This window comes from Cebus imitator, unplaced genomic scaffold (genome assembly GCF_001604975.1).
Source record: "Cebus imitator isolate Cc_AM_T3 unplaced genomic scaffold, Cebus_imitator-1.0 Scaffold3, whole genome shotgun sequence".
Lineage (NCBI taxonomy): Eukaryota > Metazoa > Chordata > Mammalia > Primates > Cebidae > Cebus > Cebus imitator.
In genome coordinates, this window is record NW_016107318.1 from 15,202,933 (window position 1) to 15,228,351 (window position 25,419).

Genomic DNA, 25,419 nt, shown 5'->3' on the forward strand with positions numbered 1-25,419 from the left:
TTGATTTCCTCAGTTAGTCTCAAATCTTAATGTTTTCTTTGCCTTAGTATGAAGACTCATGCAGCCAAATCCTAAACACTCTCACACAGACAGTGGTGAGAGTTTGATCAAGCATCGGAAACTGAGCCAGCTATATAGCATGGTACTATGAAGAATATGAATAAATATATAAAGAGCTAATTTATGTAAAGCACTTATATATGATGGCCACTGTGCTGAACACATTACATGCCTCATGTCTTCTCATCTCAAAACATCGCTTTGAGGTACACTCTTTTAAATGAAAGCTTAGTGAAATTAAATAACTTGCTCCAGGTAACTTGCTCTACAGAAGTAGGGGAGCTGGGACTGAAAACCAGGTCTAACTTCCATTGTATTCTTAAACCATACCCTGTGTTAAGGATGTTCGCCCCTACATCTAGGAAGATGTGATCCAAGATATAGATGCAGGCATGGCATGGATTCTCAAAGTGGAAGTATCACCCCAAAGGGGGTGAAAATTGGTTCTTTGGGGAAGGTGAAAGAAATCTTACTTGTTAAATGTATAAAGCACACAGATATACATACAGGACATAGTCAGATGTACAGTACATCTGTGATATTAGAATTTGACTTGGAAAGCAATTAGGGAAAAACAGAGCCTAATACAGGCTCTCTGGGCAAGCAAATGACAAAGGATAATGAAAAGAAAGTTTGAGAAGCACTAATCTACAGGCTTAAAAGGGCCAGAGATGTGAATGCCCCTGGACAACTCATCAACTCTCTTGGAAAATTAACAGTCATCTACCAGACTATCCAACTGCTGGCAGAAGAAATTACCACATCCTTTGGGATCGAAGCTACAGAATTTTGAAAGATGATGGAACAAGTAGGTTATGACTGACATGCATCCTAAAGGAATACTCATGAGCTAAAACTGTATCTGTCAAGAACTTCTTGTTGACTTCAAGGAATTTGTTTACTTTGCAACAATTTATAAGTAAATTCTGGAAAGTTAATGCAGATAAAATTCTGGAATTTTTGATGTGTCATAAACTATCAATGCAAAGAGTATAAAGAGGTCAAGGTTATAAACATGTGTTATAGAGAAATCATTAAGCCCCTATGATATTAATTATAACTGCTGATGGCCAGAAGTGATTCAGATGTGTCACACATTCTGAATATGAAATAGATTTAGGCTCAGCTTCTGATGGTTATACTGAAGATAGTGGCTTGCACTTTGTGTATTATTATTGGTTAGAAAAAAATGCTTTTCTACACTTGACAAAGTTTATTTTGCACCCAAAAAGTTGTGAAAACAATGGAGCATATCCCAATGTATGGCTTCTTGGGATCAAGTAAATGTAGTGCACGTTTCTGTGTGTGTGTATATGTGTGTCAGTGCATGTGTGTGTAGATACATGCAGAGAGAGTTTCGAGAATTTGCACCGAAACATCAAAAATGTTTTTTCTACTAATCTCTAAATAGATTTTGGGGGTGATAATTATACACTGTGTGACAATATAAACCATATACACACACATACACAGAATCACATTCACATGCAAAATGTTAGAACTGAAAAATATCAAAATAATAGTAGTCATTTACAATTATTTTATTATAAATCTTCTTCTAAATACCTTTTGGTTTTTCCAAGTTTTCTATAATGTATATGTGTTACTTTGATATTGAGGCAAACATATAAGTACACATTGATAATTACTTTGGAATTTTAAAAAACATCAAGATTTCTGCCGGGCGCGGTGGCTCAAGCCTGTAATCCCAGCACTTTGGGAGGCTGAGGCGGGTGGATCACGAGGTCAAGAGATCGAGACCATCCTGGTCAACACGGTGAAACCCCGTCTCTACTAAAAATACAAAAAATTAGCTGGGCATGGTGGCGCGTGCCTGCAATCCCAGCTACTAAGGAGGCTGAGGCAGGAGAATTGCCTGAACCCAGGAGACGAAGGTTGCGGTGAGCCAAGATCGCGCCATTGCACTCCAGCCTGGGTAACAAGAGCAAAACTCCGTCCCCAAAAAAAACAAAAAAAAAGATTTCTACATTTCTCCTTTCTTTTTTTTCTTTTGTCATCTTTACGTGTATTAAAGAGAAAAGACAATATTTTGATTAAAATATAAAATATTATAAACATTTATAATATATAAATATATATAAACACATAAATTAGATATATGTACAAATATTTTATAAATATATATATTTCATATCATAAATATTTAAAACATTTTATATTTCCATATCATCAACTATTACATATCAAATATATAATGTTATATATTTGATATGTAATATATAAAAAATTAAAAATATTTGACTAAAATTTGAGAAAAAAGTAATAAAGGTGAGCGATGAAATTAAAATAAATAGTTTAATAGCAAGAAGCAAATTATAACAAAAAAATTTTCAGGTTATATCAAAAACAATAATTCATTAAAAAGAGGAAATCAGTTGTGAACCAAAGTAATGAAGCTTTTTGTTTGTTTTTATTTTAATATAACTGAAATTAATAAAAATCACATTATTTATTTATTTAAATGTTACTTTAACTTCCGGGATACATGTGCAGAATGTGCAGGTTTGTTACATAGGTATACATGTGCCATGGTGGTTTGCTACACCTATCAACCTGTCATCTAGATTTTAAGTCCTGCATGCATTAGGTATTTGTCCTAATGCTTTCCCTCCCCTTTCCCCTCATCCCCTCCAACAAGCCCAGGTGTGTATTGTTCCCCTCCCTGTGTCCATATATTCTCATTGTTTAACTCCCATTTGTGAGTGAGAACTCTTCATTTCTTGAAAGGTTCCTTGCAGTTACAAATTGGATGCTGGTAATTTTGAGCACTACTGAAAGTTATTCCCCCAATGGGACTGATAAATGTGATTGGAGAAGCAGGAAGAATGCAGTCTGCCATAGTCTGACTGCCTGACAACCTGCTATTTGAGCTGTTAGTTTCATAGCAAATGGGCTGTGTGTAAATTCCAAAAAAGGCAAAAATCTAAGGAAAGGAGTAACTAACATTAAATAACTCATACTTCCTCTTCCCAGACTCATTTGCCATAGTGGTAATTGCAACCCCTCCAAAACATCCTTGAACAATTACTATTACCCTTGGGACATTTGTCCAGAAAATCCTCTCATGTTTTCTCAGAGGCATATTTCAATTCTCTAAATCAGGTCTTAGGGGAAGTCATGCTTTTATTACTCGGAATAGAAGACTAAGAAACACTGTTGTAAATAGCACACGCTGCCTGTGTGAATGTGTGTCAGGAAGAAAAGAAGCCCCAAGACCATATTTACTTGTGTCCTGGTGACTTGGTGCAGCAGAATCAGCAGAAGAGAAGAGAAAATCCAGGAATTTTTTTCTCTGCTGACAGTCGATGCTCTAGCAGAAATGATTATCACACACAGTGCAAAATAGTTGAAGACACAAAAGGGTTAAAATGTTAAGAGCAATGACTTATGTTAATGCCTTATGCTAATATCTCCAAGCCAATCTTTGATTTAATACATGAAGCAATTAATATAAAATTCTTAGCACATGCCTAGCACATATTAAATATTCATTAATATTAATTATTATCTTAGCAAATGATTACTTTTGAATAGTACTTTATAGTTTGCAAAAGCCTTTCACAAGTAGCTGTTTAAAATTTGTTTGGCGTATATGTGGTGCTGATTAAATATATCCACCCCAGACACACAAAAAGGCTTATAAATGGGAGATTCTCCTGAGTCTCAGTAAAATCTCTTTGGATCACTAGTATGCTTTCTCCATTCATTTATGTCAGAGGTTCATAAAACAAGTATTTTGAAATGGGGTAGGCAGCCGAAGTCTATGGACAGCTCTTCTTAAAAGACATAATAGGAACAAACGCTAGAGAGGTCATCAGCCAGCAATTGCATATTGAAGGCTCAGAACTATCCAAAGATGAGGCCGTTGCCCCCCAGGAATTTCCAGCTTCTCCACTCTTTTCTCAGGAAGTTTGAAATTACTTGTCAAATCTGTGGAAGTGCTATGATTTATAAATCCTTTAATAAAAGAAAGGGTAAAAGATTTTCTGCCACATTTCCCATCAGTGTTAACACAGAACCCTCAGGAGGCTGCTGCCAGGCAGACCATTAGTCTCAACAAGTCAGCTTTAATAATAGGCTCTAGTGGAGGCAGAGGGTGTACAGCAACGCGGTAGGATTTGCTTCCAAATCATTGTCTTGCTCTATACTAGCAGAGAAAACACTGCTTGTCATCCCTGCTAACAAGGAAGGGAGACCATGTAGCAACTTACAGCAGAATCAAACTGTCAGGTTTTTATGTGGAGGAAGACAAGAATGCTACAACCGAAAATTTTCCAAAGCAGGCAAGCATGAAGCAAAACACAGCCATGCTACAAGCAAAGGATGCATGAAGTTGGACAACAGTTGCTTATATCTGAGTGCTTTGCATGCACTATACTCAGTGTTTGACTTTAATCTTGACTACAGCCTTATAGGAAAGAGGTGCCATTAGTATTCCAATTTTCAGAGGAGGCAACTAAGTCTTAGAGAGGTTAAGTATTCTGCCCGAAGTCACACATTGTGCTGAGGCTATAACTAAGACCCAGAAGGCTTATTCCAGGCTCATGCATAAACACACACACACACGTGCACACACGCACACACACACACATGCACACACACACACAGAGTTCTTTCTTTACAGATGTGATATAAATATATGTGAAATGCAATATAGCACATATTCCATATTTCATATATATCATATATGATACATCACATATAAAATGTGATATAGCTGATATGCTATATTTCATATGTATGCTAGGTCAATGTATATCAATATAGCACACATATAGAATAAATATGTGATAAATATCATATCATATATATTCCTTATTTTTTCTCTATTATCTCTGCGTGTGTGCCTGTGTATGCATATGTGTACTGAGAGCAAACAGATATGCATTAATTGAGGAATCTTTCTGTTTCTAATACCTATGATAATACCAAATGTACCTTAGGTTAACATTTACATATTATGTAAGATTTTCTATTAGATTCTCACATAACAACATGTTACATTGCTTAAAAGTAGAGTCTATGTAGGTTTAAATGTCGTTCCCTTTTCTGCCATCACCCTAACTACTAGAACATGTTTGCAATTCTACCATTGTTTTTGCTACAGGATGCTTTGTATAGGAAGTGACAAACTCTTCTATTTCTTCTATTCTTCTATTTCTTGTGAATTCCTAGAAGGCAGAAGTCATATTATTTTACCTCCATAGTTCCTGCACAGGCGCTTTTAGCTAAGAAGAGCTCATGGACTGATTGTGAAGCACTAAATGCAGAAAAATGAGTGAATATCCTTTAACTTTTCTATTCTGTTTCTCACTTTCCTGCTCTAGGGAACTATTTAACTTATGCTTCAGGTTTTAAAATTGTCCACGCTTAGCAACCTTTCTTTTTGGGGGACTCAAGACTTTCTGCTGTTCTTGTTAGTTCCCCATTTGATTACTTCAGTCAGATGAGAAGTCTCATTACTGAATCTACTTATGCACGCAGGGAAGTGCAAATGGCTGTCAGTGTTCTCCTCTCTGGAGAGTGAAAGACTTCAACCTTGAGCAAAGCAAATGCTTCCCAGTGTTTATATTAAAACTATTGGATTGGGTTGATTTTCTGAATATGAGAGACATATTCAGAAACAACTGTGTGTTTTGGACCATTATAAGAAACTACATTGTCAGTGAGTCTGATAGAGACACAAGAAACTTCTAAGCATAGTCACCACCAGACACTCAAGAGGCCACTTTAGAGACCAGGAAAATATCAGAAAACAAATGCGTCTTGGAGGCAATACCATCTTGGTCTCTTCCTTTAATTCTTTTTTAGTTTGAATGCAACCTCAAAGTATGAATAATTTAGAACCTTTCATATGCATAGTACTTTATGAAACAAAAACAATGTATTTTATCTGATTTTCCTAATTATCCTGCCAGATGGGTATTATGCTCTCCATTTTAAAGATGATAGAACAGAGACTCAGTGACATTAAATACTCAAGATCACGTGGTTATTGAGCGGCACAACCAAGACTTGAGCATCGTCGTGGTTAGGGTCATCAGTTTTGTGACGTAATAGTAACTTCCTTTGACTTATTTAACCACTGACTAGCTGTGTTATCAGTAACTCCCCTCTAACTGATTTAATCACCAACTAGCTATGTGATCTCAGAAAAGTTACTTAAGTGCTCAGAACCTCTGTTTACTCATCTGTAAAATGTGATTAACAATAGTGCCCTCTTCCTAGGATTGTCTTGTGAATGACATGAGCTTGTGGATATGGAGTAACTAGCTCAGAATGTAGCCCATGTTAAGGGCTCATCAGCGATACATTGCATCAGCATTACTGGTAAAAACAGCAGCATCCTAGATATGCTGAATCCAAGCAAAATGATATTTTCCTCAACCAGGTACTCCTTGCATGGTGATGTGCTTGGGATAGAAGGTACCACCTGCTCTCCAGCTTTCCCATTAGTAGAATTCTAATGTGAATTCTGTCCACTTATGAATTCTGTACATATGAAATTGCATATGTGCAGGATTCCTCCCTAGAAGCCTATTAATTCGATTTTGGCCAAGATCTCAGACCAGAAAGAGGGGACATTTTGTTGCCTTTCTGTTCTATCACCAGCATGACAGTTGTAAACTAACCATGAATGAGACAGGACAACTGCCTCAAAGAGCAGGAAACCAAGTATGATCAGCATGCTGGTCAATCTTAAAATTTTCAGAACGAGGCAACTAATTTATTATGAAGAGGTAAAGTATACTACTGTTCTCAGCAGAACAGCCTGAGAGAACATTTTGCAGGTTCAGCTCTGCTTTAATCTTAGCAGATTTAGGCTATTAAAAAAAAACAAACGCTCTGTGACCTTCAGTTTTTTTAATAGAATGGAGTTTTCATTTTAGATATACAATTCAGTCCACATACAAAAACTCAGAATAGCTAGGGAGCATGGTTTTAATATTTCTAATGAAGAGAGCCTTGTAAAACTGCTTTTAATGTTTCTGTATTGTTTCCCCAACCTGGTCATACTTAATGCTGTGATTTGCAGAGTGGATACTTAATAATTTTCCTGTTATTGATTGAAAGGGGCCTTCAGTGGGATAAGTACTATTAGCAAACATGTCCCACTTGAGAATAATGTGAAATTAGCAGAGCCATTGCTTCCCAGAAAAGTGGTCACATCTTCCAGTTTTCCTTTCTTTAGTGGCTCTCAAGTGAATGAATTAGTATACTTGTGACTGTGTGTAAGTAATCTGACCTGTTCATTTCTTACTTTATTGCTATGTTAGGGTAAGGAAAGTTGAATGCTGTATGACTATAATTGTGACTTGCCAATTACTAAGTAGGGGTATTTAATAATCTGCTTAAGAAGGTCAGACATTTAAAACGCCCAAGCATTTATTTTTCTTCACAGAGATAATATAACTCCAAAGAGAAAAAATGTAGCTCCTATTATGCAAATGATTAAGGTCCTTTCAGAAACATATTTTTCCTCTCTGGGGTCTCATCTGGATAACGAAAAGAGCATGAATGTCTCCATCAGGGTTAGTGGCCTGAGAACAGGAAGAACATGAGAACAGAGGTCTCAGTGGGATCAAAGGGTGGTTAATAGGTACAAAATTACAACTAGATAGGAGGACTAAATGTTAGTATTCTATAGCACTGTAGGGTAAATACAGAAAACACTAATTTATTGCATATTTTCAAAAAGCTAAAAGAGGATTTTGAATGTTCACAATCCCAAAAATGATAAATATTTGAGATGATAGATGTGCTAATTACCCTGATTTGATTATTATATGTATTACACATGTATTGAAATATTACTTGGTGTCCTGCAAATAGGACAATTATTAGCTGTCAACTAAAAATAAAAGAGACAAATAAGGTGTAGTATCAGGAAATTAGAGAGCTGGAAGTCTAGAAGATTAGGGCAAAACCTTTGTTGCAAGGACTGAATGAGATTATGTATGTACAGTAGGGTGGGGTGGTGGAGCAGAGTGGCCTCCGGCTAGGCGGCCAGAGTTTAAATCATTACTCTGTCTCTTTTATTTATTTATTTATTTGAGATGGAGTCTCACTCTGTCACCCAGGCTCGAGGGCAGTGGCGCAATCTCGGCTCACTGCAACCTCTGCCTCACGGGTTCAAACGATTCTCCTGCCTCAGCCTCCCAAGTAGCTGGGATTAAAGGTGTGTGCTACCATGCCCAGCTAATTTTTGTATTTTTAGTAGAGGTGGGGCTTTGTCATGTTGACTGAGCTGGTCTCGAACTCCTGACCTCAGTTGATCCACCCACCTTGGCCTTCCAAAGTGCTGGAATCGCAGGCGTGAGAAACCATGCCCTGCCACTCTGTCTCTTTTTGACTGTGTGACCCTGTGAAAGTTACTTATATTACCTGACTCTCAGTTTCTTCATTAGTGAGTTGTGCAGGTGAAATGAGATAATAGATGGAGATTGCTTTATACATAGTACATACTCAGATGTTAGTTACTCATATTCATTATTATTTTTATTTTATTTTTAATTTTTCAACCTCAAATCCCCCAATTTAAAACTGCAACCCTCACTATGCTCCATTCTCCTTTCCTATTGAATAAAATTACCATATTCATACTATATATCTTTTACTTATTTATCTTTTTATTTTTAACTTTCCACAGTAGAACATAACTTCTGTGATGACAGGGATATTTTTCTGTTTGGTTTACTGCTGGGGAGTGCCCAGTGCCAGTACACAGTAGGCAGTCACGTAATATTTGTTGAATGAAAGAATATTGCTTCATAAAGTCCCTCGTGCACGAAAAGGGCGGCAAATCGTTCATTATGAAACAGCTGAAATGAGACTTGCCAGTGGGAATGATTTCCAGGGTGTGGCCAGAGGTGTGGAGTTCCTAGCAAAGTGGAGAGAAAGCCTGAGAAAGCTTGTTGGAGAAGACATCAAGAGACTCTGGAGCCAGTGTGTGGGACGGGTCACACACATACACTCTATGTCACAGGATGATGTTGGGAAGTGAGGTGGCACAGAGGATAACATGCAAACTGCCAGCATCTCTAAGATAAATGCAGAGGACTGCTCTGCAGTCAGCTGTTAACAGCAACAAGGAGTGGAAGATCCTGGAATTATCAGACAGCTGCTTTCACAATCAGGAAGGTTTTGGAAGTAGCATTAGGGAGCTGGGGGAATCCAAACACTGCCTCCTAGTCCCATGATGAACAGTCTATGGAAGACTGAAGAGAGGTCTCCATGGAGAGTGCTACGGAAATGATGGCTCCCAATAGAGCCAGGATTTCGTCAGGAAACGGGTGGGTAAGTTCAGCTGAGAGACTGAAATGTACAGAAGGGGACTGTTAGGAATGTGATGTTCCCAGTGGGATGGGAGAAAGACCAGCGAATAGAAGCACAGAGCAGTGTAGAGAGAAGCGTGTGTGAGATAGAAGAGGCTGTATAAGCAGATGATAGAGCTAATATTCTCACACGAGGCCACTTAAGAACTTAAGGTAGCAGGTTTTTTGTTTGTTCATTTTTCACCACCACATATAAGATGATTTTGTAGTTTAAAAAGCTAGCCAAAGAGAAGTGCAGCACATTACTGAAAACATCTCGATGTTCAAACACTCTGGGGAATTGTTCAAATACCTAGCAGTCATATCTTCTATTTAATATTTGTCATGGAAATATCTTGCCCTCCCACCTCAGAATACTTGATAGCTTCAATAGGATACAGTCTTTGATGAATTTAAAAAGCTATCGCCATTTGAAACCTTTACTGTTTTTTTTCCAAACTTAAATTGAATTTTTATTATTAATGAATATTTCAGTAAAGCTGTTTAAAAAAGTAAAACACTTGGAAAAGCACTGGGTCTCGTGAATTAGAACCACTAACAGTTTTCTATCTCTATTATTAACTTAAATTTGGAAGTGTGAGGCACCTCATGTTATCTTCAAATAAACTCATATGCCAATTGATTACTTTGTTGATTGGTTGGTCAGTAGCTCAAACATTGACTAAAGTGACAATGATGTCTAAAGCAGTGTAAGAATAAAATGATGAATAAGACAGAGTAGGGTTTCGAACACTATTTAGAGGTCAATAAATAATAATTGAAAAGCTATTTGGAACTGATGGCTACTTTGACATGGGAATCTTTCTTCATCTACATTCCGGGGATGAAGAATTGAAGATAATGGTAATTAATACTAATAGTAACAAATGTGGGTAAAACCAGAGTGTCCTAGAAGAATATGTTAGAAATCCTACTCAATAAAACATGCTGAAGGAAAATGTTTTTGAAGCGCAAAAATGTAAGTGTGGTCACTATTCTCAAGGTAAATTAAAATGTCACCATTTCTATATCATTTCATCATCACAGCAGAATAAAAAAAATTATTCTTGGTTTCACTAGCTAAAAATATCCAAGTATTGAAAACAAATCTCCACTTAAAAAATATAGCCATTTTTGCTCAGATAGCAAGGCATCATTTTGTTTCTTCTAAGGCTTCCCTTGAAGTGCATTTGAATATACTTTTATCTGCATAAGCATTTTTTAGGGAGAGAAACAGTGACACCTACATTCATGACATGGCTATTCTCATACCCTTTCAGGAAGCCTCATTTATACTTAATCTTGAACAAAGTCCAAGATTAAGATAATACAGTACTAGAGATTCCAATTAATTTTTATTAAAACTCTTCTTGCATGACTTCTCTTGGCCCAAATTGAGATGCTTAAGGAATTTGAATCTAACTAATTAAAATGGCAATATTACCAACTTTAAATACCCAGAAATCTACTGACAAATATGTTTTCATAAAACATGATATGTTATTCCACACATTTATTAAATATTCATATTTGATTGAGAATATGTATTTTTAAAACAAACAAACTGACAACCAAAAATGTCTTTAGATTGGTTTCTTCAAAAAGGGTCTCTGTCTCTCAAAACAGACCCACAATAAAGTATAAACAAATAAGCCAGCACATACAGTAGCCAGAACAAACAACAAAAAACTGTCAAAGTTGGTTTTTTTTGAGCCCCAGACAATCATTTGAGGGTTGGCAAAGTGCCTTGCTTAATTTCCTAGTCAAAAGAGGGTAAACTACATCATTTGCTGTGACCAGATGGAAACAAAGTGCCTTTAAGTATACAGGTAGTGCTTTACTTCAGGATTACCACCCTATGCAACTGTAGGTTCTTTTGCAACATGCTGATTAGTAAAAAAAATACTTAGGCACTTATTAATTTCATCTAATTCCAAAAGAAAGCTTAGGAGGTCACAAGCTGTGGACTTTGCATCTTGGTTATCACAAAATTAATGACCCAAGGCAATGAAGTCTTTGACTTCATGTACAGAAGATACGTCCTCTACTGCTTATTCACCTGTCCTTTACCCAAGCCAGTCCAAGAAATCAGAATGTTTGCGAAATTTGAAATCAGATTATCTTTCCTACTACTACCCAAGCTACTTCTGGATAAGTTCTAGCTAAGAACTTCCATCTCTACGACTATCTTCCCAGCAAAAGTCATTGTTGAGGGAAAAGAATCCACAACTCTACAAACTATATATGTATATCAGCCATTCTAATTTTTAAAATTGCATGAAAACACACACTCGAGTTATCAAAATTCTATTTTGTTCTCATGAAACACAAAGGCAAGTTCAATATTTAGATTCAATTCTAGAGTGGAACGCTTTTTGGCCAACTTTTGACCCTGGGATAAAGGTAGCAATTTAAAATCCTGGAAAGTAGGGTCTTATGTGATAAATTTTTATGTGTAAGATAGCCCATAAATTAAGTTCAATTACTGAACTTCTCCCCCCGTCACCATTAGTTTAAATGGTCCATTTAGTCAAATGACTGGCCTGTTAAGATGATTTAGAACTTAAATATAAAACAGAAGAACGCTTATCCTTAATGTAGAATATAACAAATGATCAAACATTGAGGTTAGATATTTGACATTGTATTTAGATATATTTTCATTAATCTTCTAAAATGGCAAGTCCAGCAATAGTTGTCCATTTTACTGCAGCCATCTCATTGCAATTTCAGGAGATGCAGATCAAACTTAGTATTATACTCCTTTTTTCATTTCCCAGTTTTTCTCATCTCTTATACAGCATTTCTTGTCATAAGAATGTATTTACATATTTACATTTTATAATAGTGGAGGTTGCATCTGAAATATTAATTATCCAAAACAAGTTAAATGCCAATACCAACCAAAAATGTCGTATTTGTTGCACTGCATTTGCAAAAGAGTTAGGAAAGAGCCCTGGTTGACAGAGTTAAGTTCCTTGGCCAAAAAAGGTGTGTTTTGTTTTGTTTTCAATTGACCATAGTTAATTAAATAACCAATATTAACTGCAAATTAGCTTTAATTTTTTCAATGTGAAAAATTGAAGATCATATACTAACCAAATTCATGTAATATTTCCTTTAGTGTTTAACATTTTCTAAGTAGCCATAGCATTTTCATATGGAATGTGAGACCAGAACTTTTGAAGAGAACTGGGATTTGGAAATGCAGATGGGGAAAGAAGGATGGGGAGTATAGATTAGAACCTGGTATGCTATGCACTACTTACCTTCAAAAGTCAAATAAAACTTTCCTCTGTCAAACCAAACGAGGGAAGGCTGTTCATTCTCTGTATGGCCAGGAGTTGAAGCGGGATGGGAAGGGTTAAGGAAAGGGAGAGAGAAGGACACAATGTGAGTTACAGAGCAGGTCATTAATCTCACTATAGGGAAGGGTGGAGGCACTACATGCCATTAGCGTGCAGGAAAAAGGGAAGGCTGGCAATCTATGCATTTTTTTTCTTTTTTTTTTTTTAGTTCAGGAAACAAAAAGCAAAAGCAAAGCTATGGAGGCCTAAAGGAATGGGCACGTGTTGGTGGTCGCTTGACATTTGGTACTTGTGTGCATGGAGTGGAAGTCTTCCTGGCCATGCAGGGGCGTCAGCATATTTTAACTGCACTAATTTGGGCAAACTGTCATTCAGCAATGGCTGTATCCATTTCATCTTCAATGTCATCCCCTTCTATGTTTCCAGAAAGATAAACTCAGAGTTACGGATTGTAGAAAACATTAGCTTAGGTTTTAAATGACAAAGCATTGCATATCAACATAAATTTCAGGGAAGATGTCAGATATCTTCCTTTCCCCTCCCCTGGAATCACCTTAGGCATCCAGACACAAAACACCCTTTACCTATGTACCAAAGAGAAAACAAGATTACTAATGATGCTCTATTATTTTTTAAATTAAAAAGCAGTGACCGGACATGTAATTCTGAGCAGTTAAATTATTCCTTCCTCTGTAAAGTCACAAAGCGATAGCATCTCACCTTTTTCTTTTGAACCTCTTCACTGAGAAACTGTCATGCAACCTGCTGCTTTTTAATACAGTCATTTAAAAACTTTCAGTGGCGTGAGTCCTACAATGAACAGTAAATATACAGGGTGCATCTGAGAGGCACTGGACACTCATGAGGTGAGGAGCATGTCCATGAAGTTTATAGCATTCAGATGGATAATGGCTTGGATTTTTGAAATCTAGGTCTCTAGAGATCACTTGGCTAGCACCATACCTGCAGGCGTTTCACAGCGCCTTTCAAACGAGGGCAGTTTGTCATAAAAAACATCATCTTCTGACACTACGAACCAAAGAAACATAAACGAATGGAAAAGAAAAACACAAATACAAATCCCAAATGAAATCAAGAAGCCCGCTCTACCGACTGGAACACAGGAATGATTTTAATGGAAAAAGGAAACAAAATTTAAAACACTGGAATTATGATTTCGTTATTAAAATGCGTTTTGCTTATTTTGTGATGGTTCTATGAGATAAATTAAAATGTTAAAAAATGCCAGCGTTTAGCATCTGTGAATTTGTCTGAAGTCGGCTCCAGGGAAGAAGTCACGCCCCACCTTCTCAGGGAGTTGCTAAAGGAATTGTCATTAATAATTGACTTATGCAAGTGTGTTTCACTCCAACACAGTTCTCAAGTGGTCAGACATATGTCCATCAACAAGAATCTCCTGACAGAGCCCTGACAGCTCAATAGGATCACTCAGCATGAACCTTCCTCCCATGGGAAAGTAGATGCTTTCAACGTTACCATAAAAAAGCAACAGTGTAAATCCAAGGTCCCTGCATGAATTATCCCATTTCAGCCTCATCAATATCCAAATTCAATTTGCCTTGCACCTGATCGTTATAGACTGTTAATTTTGAACAGCAGTATCATAATATCATCTTTGTCTATGGTATCCAGCTGTGGCTAAATGTCTTTGTAAGTTGGTCACAAAAGCATGTGTTGGTGGTCTGGAGTTTAACCAATTTAGCTCTTTACAAGGTCTCTCTTCTCAGCAACGAACAAATGCAAGTAATTGGGATTTTGACTCTATGTGATTTTAAAAAAGTACTCAGTGCCACAGGTCTTATGCATAATATTACAATTTTAATAGAAAATTGAATAAAATTTGTACAAAGACCAGTAAGAAAGAAAAATGCTGAGAAGGAAATGGATTAGGGTAGAAAAAAATATTCCACAAATAATAATGTTCCTTGAAAAATATTCTGTTAGCCTGACTCCATATTTACAATTTAATGATAATATTCCTCATTATCTCTATTGTTATCTCTGTATCTTGAAAGGTCTAGTAGTTTGTTTCTTAGAATAACTTTAAGCAATTTCCCTATCCCTATAATATTAATAGGATTTCCCACCAAATCATATAGTAGCAGTCCTGTAAGCTTTTACTGGTGCAAAAGAACTTACTGTTCTTCATTGATTCTTTTTATTTATTTATTTATTTATTATTTTTAAAGACTGAGATGAGGATTTTGTTGTGTTGCCCAGGCTGTTCTTGAACTCCTGGGCTCAAGTAATCCTCCCATCTCAGCTGGGATTACCACCAGATTACCACCACACACCAGAAAGCCTGGCCCATTGATTCTAAACTGTTCACTTTTTCACATTCTAACCTGTCTGAAATAATTAATGTGATAAAAAAGCATTTTATCTTAGCTCAACTGGCAGTTTTCCCCCCCCTTTCTTAGTCATATACAAAATAATGGTGCATTTTTCAGTCGAGGGTGTCTTTAAACCAGTCAAAGGCAGCTGTATGGGAGCTCTTCCTTATTCTAGTGTGACAACACACAAAAGTCCTGTTTTTAGGTGTAGCATCAGATTTGCTATTGTGTAACCACAGCTGCCATGGGAAATTTCACATCCAAAGTCATTTAGGGGCAATTTTCTTATATGAATTGCTGTGTGGAAGGTTTAGACTTGCTCTTAAAACTTTAGTTTTTGAATTACTTTAAATTTGTCCCAATTTTGGCTCAAGTACCATAGGAAACGTCAAAAAAAGTATGTGGTGGGAGGGAAATGTTGAGCTATCAACTTCAGAGAATTTGCTGCTGAAATTCTCTACCTCCCTCACACCATTTGACTACATTAAGTTGACATTCCAAATCAGTCATGATTAGGTCCTTTGGTGCTGGACAGCCAAAGCGCATCCTCTCCGGAGAGAAAGCTCAGTGCACAGGAAGCCTCGGGGCAGTCAGTCTCCACAGTATATTTACTTCAGAAAAAAGTGGCTGTCAGGTGACCCACAGCAGGTGAAAAGACAGAGCAGGAGGGTGAGGAATTCAACAGGAAGATGAACACCAAATAAACGTAACGAAACCAAACAAAATCAGTATGCTCCTCAATAATGAAGCAACGTGACTATCCTTTTACATGGCTATTTTTTTTTAAAAAAATCCACTCTGGTTCATCTTGAAAGAACCCATACTAGATGTGTTAAGAATCAAAGTTTCTGGCCAGGATTTGAGATTTCTGCAGCAGAGAGTATAGAAACACATTGTACAAAACATGTACAAAGTTCAGTTCTTTGTGTGTGCTATTTTCTCTATGAACCACAGTGCATTGAAAGAACATGTTACAGGTTTATCTGAGGTCACTTGAGAGTCAGCTTTCTGAGTGACAGTTTACTCTTACTTTCTTCTCTGACCAACAAGGCAAATCACATGAAGTAGGTGAAACAACTAATCTTGAAAAAGAGTGGCAGTGTGGGGAATGGCCTGTAGCAATCAAGGATTATTAAAGAGATAGAGTTAAAAAAAAAAGTTACAGAACAGTACAAACAAACAAACAAACAAAAAAGGGAAATGAGTTACCAGGCATTGGAAGGTAGGAAGCCCCAAATTGCCCCAATTGATGTTGCAGACAGAAACAAACCTGGCTACATAAATAATGTCAAATATCTGTCTGTTACTAACTCACATGAAACTAGGTAACTGGCTATATTTTCACCAAACTTGAAAGGTTCTTTTGGGAGGATCTGATTAAAGATATAAAGCATGTGATATAGTTGAAATTCTCTTTGGGGGCCTTAAGAGGCACACTTTAACTTATATTTCTGTGAAAACAGGCAGTTCTTTCTCTGGAAGAGCTTCAGGCTTTGACCAACCTACTTCTCACAGGTTGTGCAGTGAGAAGGCAACTGTGCAGTCTGTTCTTCCAAGAGTAGCAGAAGGAATTTATTTAGCTTTAGCTAATGATTCTCCCAAGCAATGTGGGATGGGCCAGGTGGTTTACACTATGGAAGAGCCGGAGGGGAGTTCTGATAATAAAGGAAGACAATGGGGAGTGGGGATTCCATGGGAAAAATGGAACGGGAAAGCCCTAGGTGGGAGACATGATGCAAAAATGAGAGAGGCAGCAGGAACCTGTCTCCTGCTGGGAGGTGGAAAAGAGAGAGACCAGCTTTGGAAAGGGGGATGGTGCTCCAGGCAAAATAAAGCACTGATACCTTGGAAAACCATCTGGCTGAACAGCCATTCTCAACACTTTCATCACAGCATAAGGAAAGAGGCACAAAAGCATTTACTGAAAATGCCACCAACTACTTATTTCTCTAGGAAAATCGACCACACATCACCGAAAGCACTAGAAAAGAATGTCGAAAAGTTTGCTCAAGTCTCACAATGCCAGTGTTTATACCATTTGTCAACATAAGGACAACCAAAAATGATGAAGAAATGAGAGCTTCAAGAAAATACAAGTTCTAAATTTTGTGATTTCTGATGTGGCACATGGTTGGAATTTAAATAACATTTCCCCTCAAAGGAGACTTTTTGTTTTAAGAAATGATATCTAAATTACAAGACCTTCCTTGGCAATTTCTTCTTTACTTTTTTGAATAGCTCTGTAAAGAACACCATAAGAAAATTCCTGCAAAATACAGGTGTTAATGTTCTTGTATTTGTTTATTTGCGTAGGTAAAACACTTTGCCTCCTTTGCTGAGAAGGTGGTTTTAAAAGAAGACAGGTGATAGTAGCAAAACATACAGCAAAACAATTTCAACCAGAAACACAGGGCCTTGGGGATTTCAGATCATAAAAAATAGCCAGTCAAAACTACAAACAGATTAAAAGAGAGGAGAGAATTTTTACCAACTGTGGGAGTAGTGGCTGCGCTCAAGGAATTGGTTGACGATATTGAAGAAGTGCTTTCAGCTCGCGCTAAGGGTGCTATTGGAGGAGGGCTGGAAGAATGAATGGGAGGGCTAAAAGGTCTGGACTGTAGGGAGAAGAAAAGAGATGAGAAGTTAGATACACAGGTTGCAGTATTTTTGCTTTATATTTTTAATGTCTCCCAGCCCCAGATATGACAACTTACGTTTTTAAAAAGTAGATGACACCATTTTACACTGAAATTAATTATATCTATACGAGAGTTTGTGGAGTGGAGAGTTTATGGAGTTTTCTGGAGAAACTGTAAACCATAACATGCTAAACTATAAACTATAACATGCTAAACCTGAGCTTAGGGAAGCTGGCGTCTGTGACATGATCAGCAGGTCTGTTTCAGGACTGAACTCACATGCCCTCAGGGACTCAGCAAGTGACACAGGGTGAGAGCTCATACTCATCTAAAGCTAACAAAATACAAAAATACTGCACTGTGCTAGTCCAGCCAAATATTATGGATGTCATCAGTTTGTGGCTCCTGTGTGCAAATGCCAAAGAAATCTACCTCTGCCACAAGTCTCTCCTAATTGTTCACACAGAATGTTTTCCACTCCTCAACCTTAAACACAGAATATTTTCCACTCCTCAGCCTTAAACACAGAATATTTTCCACTCCTCAGCCTTAAAACGCAATGCAAGAAACTTTCGCAACAAATTCCTCATGCCACTGCTCCTTCGCTGTCTATTCACATAGTGTGCATACTATCAGTAAGTCATCTGTATTCTGGGATCAGAAGCCAGGATTCGCTCTCTCCTGGAGTTTTCTAACAGCAGACAAATATTGTGAAACACCTGTCTTTCTAAAGGGTTTAGTGCAATTGAATGTGATTATCGGCATTTGCATCTAACCCACTATAGCAGAGGTGAGGGCCCAAGCATCTTATTCCTATCATTTTAGATCTTGGCTTGAAGATGGTAGAAATTTGAGGAGGGTTGAAATGTACACTCATACCACAGTGACTATCTTTCAGATGCCACCTGTTGGGGTTGTTTGTATAAGTCCTCTAAACGCTTAGACCTGAAGGCATTTGGAGCTTCTGTTTGTCATTTTCACCGTTTCTGAGCAAGCCAGGGCAGAGGGGAACATACCACATCTCCAACTCCAGGCTTTCCTGGAGGTAGCTTTGGTCGGGATGGAGGCCGGGGAGGGGGTGGAGGTGGAGTGGTACTGCTGCAAGGAACCAAAGGAGTGGCTGGTCGAGCAGGGGATGATGCACCTGAAAAACAAGCTAGTATTAAAAACGGCTGGAAACACAGTGGGCCAAAGCGCTGTTATCACAGTACAATGCCAGTCCCAGACACTTAAATTTTTTTTTTTTTTTTTTGCCTTGGCAGTTACTACACTAAACACTGTAGCACTTTTTTTTTCTCTTTTTTTTCTTAATAAAGAAAAAAAATTTACTCCGTTCATCTATGGTTGATGGCAGAAGCTCATTGCCTTTTGTTGCCATGTGACACCCAGTGAAAGGTAAATCCTTTTATGCTCTATGACAAAAGGTAAAGTCTTAAGACTCTTGGCTGCGTGGTAGGTACCCTTCATTATCATCGCATACACACTAAACACGTAACAAATCCTCTTGCATTTTGCATGTATTTGGAATTTGTTTATGTCCGAGATGATAATGGGAGATTAGAACATGAAGGAAGATGAATGATTTTTCCACTTTAGGTTTTTCTTCTTTAAACGTGATAAGAGAATTATGCTTTTGATTGTGGTCAAATTGTGAGAGCCAACTTTATCAATGTACCCAAACACTGGAGGGTAAGCAAAAGACAAAATATAAGAAGATAAGTTAGATGTTGCATGAATACTTTGTATTTAGAATCTTAATAGAAATGCATTGAATTTAGAGGATCTTATTTTGTGAAGGAGGCTGCTTAGGAATCTGTCAAGGCAGAGTTTGCCCATGATGATTTTTTGGAAGAGCCTCTTGGATTTACTTTTCTGGCTGTCAATGACAAGCATATGAAACACAGAAGACACACAGAGGCTGGCATGCACATCAGTCAGCACACCAGTGGGGTCTCTGGATTCAGGAATCTGCCTAACTTCGGTCGTATGTCTGAGATATACAGGGAAACTTGACTGAAAACCTTAAAAAAAAAAAGTCAAATCAATGTTCAAACAGTTCTTGCTTAGCAAAGTTCCGACTACTCCTGAGGTTTTTGTCACTTCTGTTAGAAGCAGAGGTATCAAATCATCCCAAGAAAATTCTCAGAAATCCTGCCCTGGGGAAATATCTACACATCGTCCCCCACACCTGCCGCCCCTTTGCTGCCTCCCAAACAACACACCACAAAACTGGGACCTCTGGAGAGTTTTAGATTAGCATCTCAGTCTCCAAATTTTCAGATTCTCAAGAGCTTTAAAGTCGAGCAGCAAAACCTATCATTTCAGAAATCTTCCCTGTTTAGGAGAGTCCCTGGGGGATTAAGCCTTGCTCCTCTTGTTTAAATAATCTGAAATCCTGAGTGTATTTCTCTGTGCTGTTTATTCTGTGTGTAATCACATTAGTGTGAAATCCTACCAATTATTTCTCCCACTCTCTCTGTATCTCCCCCTTCCTCTACTACTACCACCCATATTCTTACTTTTTATTCTCCATTGGGTCAGGGTCTATGCTAAGCACTTTATATATATTATCTTATCCCCTTGATAAATGTTGGAGGTAGGTATTATTAGGTATTTATGCGGAATCTGGAGATCAGAGATTCAGTAACTTGTCCAAGGGCAGATAGCTTAAACTGCGTATGTACCTCCAAAGCCCATGCTCTTAAATGCAATCTCTTATAGTTTGAGATGGACTGTGGTGTAGACTCCCACATTTTGCATAAAGTCTGTTCTTACTTTTGCTTGGCTTGCACATTTCCCTTTCAATATAGATGTTTTTAGTCTTTTGCTAATCTTCTCTTAAAAATAAATGGTATGTTTTCACAGGCCCCACTACAAAGTTTTCTTTTGATTATTGTGTTAGTAGATTTACACCCAGGATGTTTTCAGAAGACAGAAGTAACAGCATAGCGTAAATAAATTTTTAAACAGTGAAGTCTTAGGATTTTTTTTTTTTTGATGATGATGGAGGAGGAGTTGTTGTATTTAGCTTGATGAAAACAATACTATAGGAATGGTCCAGGACGTCTATCTGTAGGTCTGTTTCCAAGAAATAGTCTTTTGAATCAATCTCAAAAAAATGCCAGCTGTTTATTCTTTTCCTACATGTTCCAGAAAAAAAAATTAAAACTCCTTTCAGTGATGCCTGGGAAAGTACTAAGGAACCATCATCAGGGCAGTGTGGAATACTGAAAAACACTGGATGGAGAACCAGGTGATTTGAGTTCTGGCCTTGCTGGCCTGAAACCTCAGCTTCCTTGTTTTAAAAAGTGAGACACTGCTTCTACCTTGCAAGGTATTTGTAACAAATAAAATTGAAAATGCATATGAAAATGTTGACTATATAAAATTTTACACAAATAGAAAGTAATAGATACTGGCGATGATGATTAAGATTGTGTTTTTTTGATACAAATACAACTAAAAAGTTAAAAAATTTAGTTGTTAATTGAAAATTGTTTTCCTTTATGGATGCCCCATTGAAACCACTTTTTCTGTACTGAATTGAAGTAATTGATTTGTTGTGCAGCTAGAAAGACACTAAGAAAGAGTGTCTAAGAAGCAAAAGAGTATTTCAGTTAAAACCCTGTTTGGCCAAACCCTGAGGTTCAGCAGAGGATGTTCAGGGTCTGAGGAGTATTTCACAACTGAACTAAGGCTTCACATACTTTTGTGAAATTACGCAATCATTTCATATGTTAAGAATGTAGATGGCTATCCTTGTGCATCTTTATCCTCACTCTTCAATTTTCAATTGCATTTTCATTTCCCCCTTAAAGAGTGTTTATTTCCAGAACAATGCTGGAAAATGATTTGGACAGCCCCACTCTTTAAGGTTTAAAATAAAAAACTAAAATACATTGAGTTTTGTAAGTTAAAAATGTTGGCAACCATTGACATGCTCTCAATCCATTTGTTGTTCTCAACCTGGTTTAATCAATTTCCTTGGCAACCTCCAAAGACCGCATATCTACAGCTGCAACTTTCATCTCCTTTTTTAAATGTGTGTGTTGGGCTGGAGCAGTGGAAGCAGCTGGGAGAAGTGGTCAAAGCGCAGCCCATGGAATCCAACAGATCCGGGGGCCAGATCCTGGCTCTGCAACTTACTAGCTTTATGACCACAGCTAAGCTACCTTTTTGAGCTTGTTTCCTTATCCACAAAATGAGGTTAATAGACCATGCTGTTGCTGGGAGAATCAAGTGAATTAAAACATACGCACTTTGAGATATGTGAAGAACTAAACAACCTTTCCCACATTGTGTTTCTTAGAACATAATTATACCATTTCTTTGAAAAAAACTATTAAATATGTATGTAAATGATTATATGCTATGTTTCTCTTTTTGATGACTAACATATTAAAAGCCCTGAAACATTACTAATAGAACTTTCTGCCATGTGAAAACGTTCTAGAACTGTTAGTAGATTTGCTAGCCACATATAGCCACTGAGCACTTGAATTGTGGCTACAGTATGTAAAGAATGAAGTTTTTATAGTAATGTTGAGCAACTAAGAGTATAATTAAAATAACCCCACGTGGCTAGGGACTACTGTATTGGACATCACTGCTCTGAAAGACTTGTAGTTAGGAAATATATTTGGTTAATTTAACCCCAGGTAGCTCAGACTCATTTGTATATTGACTTGTAATGTTTGCATATAACATCTTTAGTTTCCCAAGTTGGAAAATGCTGCACTGAACATTCTTTACTTACTCCTTTCTTTCCCTGGCCCCCAAACACGGTGCAAGCCAACAAAACTCTTTCCCCCTCAACCTCTGGCACGCAACCCACGTGGGAGAAGAGATACCCTTTGCCAAGAACCAGTGTCTGCATTCTAGTTAAGTACTGTTCTGGCCAAAATAGGTATTTATAACTTTTTGCCATAAGGAAATTGAAGTTCTGGGAGCAAATTCTTAACTTCCACCTGCTTTTCAACAGCAGGTAACTCTTCTGGTTCACAAGGTTGTCAGTACTGTCTATGCTTGGTCAGTGACAGTCACCATGCTGTGAATACAATTTTAAAAATGAGTGCATAGTGGTATATAATTAAATATGCTTTGAGAAGTGCAAGAAAGTTAGTTTCATCAGGCCTAATGCTATAAAAAGCAAGTAGTGTGAACCATTGCTAATCTTTGAAACATGAGGCCATAACCTATTGTATCAATCTCAAATTTATATTTCTGCCAGCTTGTGTATGTTCTATCAACGAAAGATTAAGCAGCAAATAAACTGGGACTTAATTAAGGAGATAATGCTGCTGAGCTTTAGTTATTCATGGGCTTCAGTGACCCAGTTCAATCTTCTACTTAGAAATCCAATCTTTTAATACTAGTAAAGTCAAGCTATTTCCAGCTCAATTATTAAGAATCAAGTCTTTACTGGTAACATTTTAAAATAATTTCAAATAAGGATATGGAAGCTAAACATTAAAAATCACCACAAAACTCTCAAATTTTCCAGAAGGAAAACAAAAGTTCCTTTCTTCCTAATTAGATCAGTGATAAATTCAATTGAACAAGTATCTTTGAGAGCTTTATGAAAGGTGTTAGATGAAACACAGATGAATTACCAAAGCCACCTGTCCTCCCTACGCCTGGCTAAAGGTGTTTCTTTTGAGGAGAGCATTGTGGCCTACCTGTGGAGGGAGGTGGGTATTCTTTAAATGTCCTTTCAGAAGACTGAGGGCCTGGATTAGGAGAGCTGCATAGAAAACAGAAGTACACAGCCCTCTTTTACAATGGACCACTAATGTCTTTCTGGGTGTGTGGTTGGAGGCTTTACATAGTGATTCTTTATTATCTTTACAGATTGATAAGGAGCTTTGTATCCCATAAAAGACCAAAAAAAATAATAGAGGGATGAAGATGGATGCTGTAACCCTCTAGAATTAGGGAGAGGAACACAGAGGAGTACATTTTGAGGAAGACTTTTGGTGATCTTGTTGATGACACTGGGCAGTGCAGACAGGTCTCAGCAGTCAAATAAGTTTGGAATGTTTATGACTAAATCTTACAAAAGTGCCTGGAGAGCACACCAGTTAACAGCATAGGCTCCGGATCAGACAGAGCTGAGTATGAATCCAGTCCATTGCCTCCAGCTTGTAAATTTGGGCAAATTATTTGATATCTCTGAGCCTCAGTTTTCCCATCTGTAAAATGGGAAAAATAACAGTATCAACCACATGCTGTTGTTGTATGAAATAATGTACAAAAAGCATTTAGGCCAAAAAGCAGATAGGGCTGGGCGCAGTGGCTCACGCCTGTAATCCCAGCATTTTGGGAGTATGAGGCAGGTGGATCACTTGAAGCTAGGAGTTTGAGACCAGCCTGGCCAATATGGTGAAACCCTGTCTCTACTGAAAATACAAAAAAATTAGCCAGGTGTGGTGGCACGCACTTGTAATTCCAGCTGCTAGGGAGGATAAGGCAGGAGAATCACTTGAACCCAGAAGACTGTAGCCCAGAGGTTACAGTAAGCCAGCATGGCACCACTGCATTCCAGCCTGGGTATCAGAGCAACTCTCTGTCTAACAACAAAGCAAAACAAAGCAAACAAACAGCATGGTGCCCAGGAGAAGAAACTATAGTTTCTATTATTTGCAAAGTAAAGACTCCCAAAGGTCTTATGGTAAAAATACTTGCTGATTTTGAATAGTTTTCCTTTTGGGGGGATGAGGACCTGGTGGGATACGCACCTAATGATAAAAAACATTGGTTTTGTGTGCAGTACAGGTGAACACCTAGCCCTCTTCTTGACCACCATGGATGCTCTCACTTTAAGCACAGAAGGATTTGTAAGCACAGAGCAAATTCTGAAAGACCTCATTGAAAGAGACAGTGATGATGACCAAATAGTAGAATTTCTGTCTCTTACTAGATTTAAACACCTTGTACTTTACTGCCTCTTTCACATCAAATGCAAAACAAATGCATGGCACCCCCCGAAGGTCCCTAAACCGAACTCACATGCACAGGAAGGAAAGCACTCGGGGATGTTGTCAGACAAATTTGGGCAACAGTGGAATAAATGATATAGGGGAAGATGCATTTGAAAATCTTGATATTGCTTTGGTGTGCATGGCAGGTGATCCATGCTTTCATTATTAAAAAACACAAAATGAAGCTTCAAATAAGGAAAAACAATAAAATTCAATGTCAGAGTCGGCAGACTCCATCACCTGTCACCACACTTAGAGTTGACCTCATAGCCTGATGAGTGTGTCAAATAGTGAGAACAGAAAACAAGTCTGTCTTCAGTGATAGCTTGATTAGATTAGTGTTGCAGTATGTGTATCCTTTTTTTTTTCTTTTTTCGTTTCCTAAAATGTCCTTTTTAAGCCTTACATCTTTTCTTCTAAAGAAATCAGAGGGGTTAACACAGTTCTTCCACAACCAAAAAAAAAAAGAAAAAAATAAAAGAAGCCCATTCACCCTCTCCTGCCTGCCTACATATACACACAACACACTGAACCACAAAACCTAGTGTCCTTGTGGAGGCATCCAACAAGGAAATCAGACATTTAACATGAAATCCACTCTCTGTGAAATCTGTCTTCCTAGGACTTTCCTGAATTCCAAACAATGGCATGACAGCTTTGTTTTAGAAATCGAGACCTCCTAAATGCGGGGTGGACAGCAGGGCACACCTAAGGGCTGGGAGTGCAAGGCAGAACACATCCAC

At 37.7% G+C, this 25,419-nt stretch overlaps 1 protein-coding gene across 2 annotated transcripts in view; it reads right to left on the minus strand.

Moving 5' to 3' along the window:
* Positions 1-25,419, minus strand: part of SGIP1 (SH3GL interacting endocytic adaptor 1) — a 119,481-nt gene that overhangs the window by 38,596 nt on the left and 55,466 nt on the right. For both annotated transcript variants that reach the window (XM_037740021.1, XM_037740020.1), the window contains 3 exons: positions 18,713-18,840; positions 17,546-17,672; positions 13,667-13,732 (listed from right to left, as the gene is read on the minus strand). In XM_037740021.1, the coding sequence (XP_037595949.1) occupies positions 13,667-13,732; positions 17,546-17,672; positions 18,713-18,840 (321 nt within the window). The remainder of the gene's footprint in view (positions 1-13,666; positions 13,733-17,545; positions 17,673-18,712; positions 18,841-25,419) is intronic.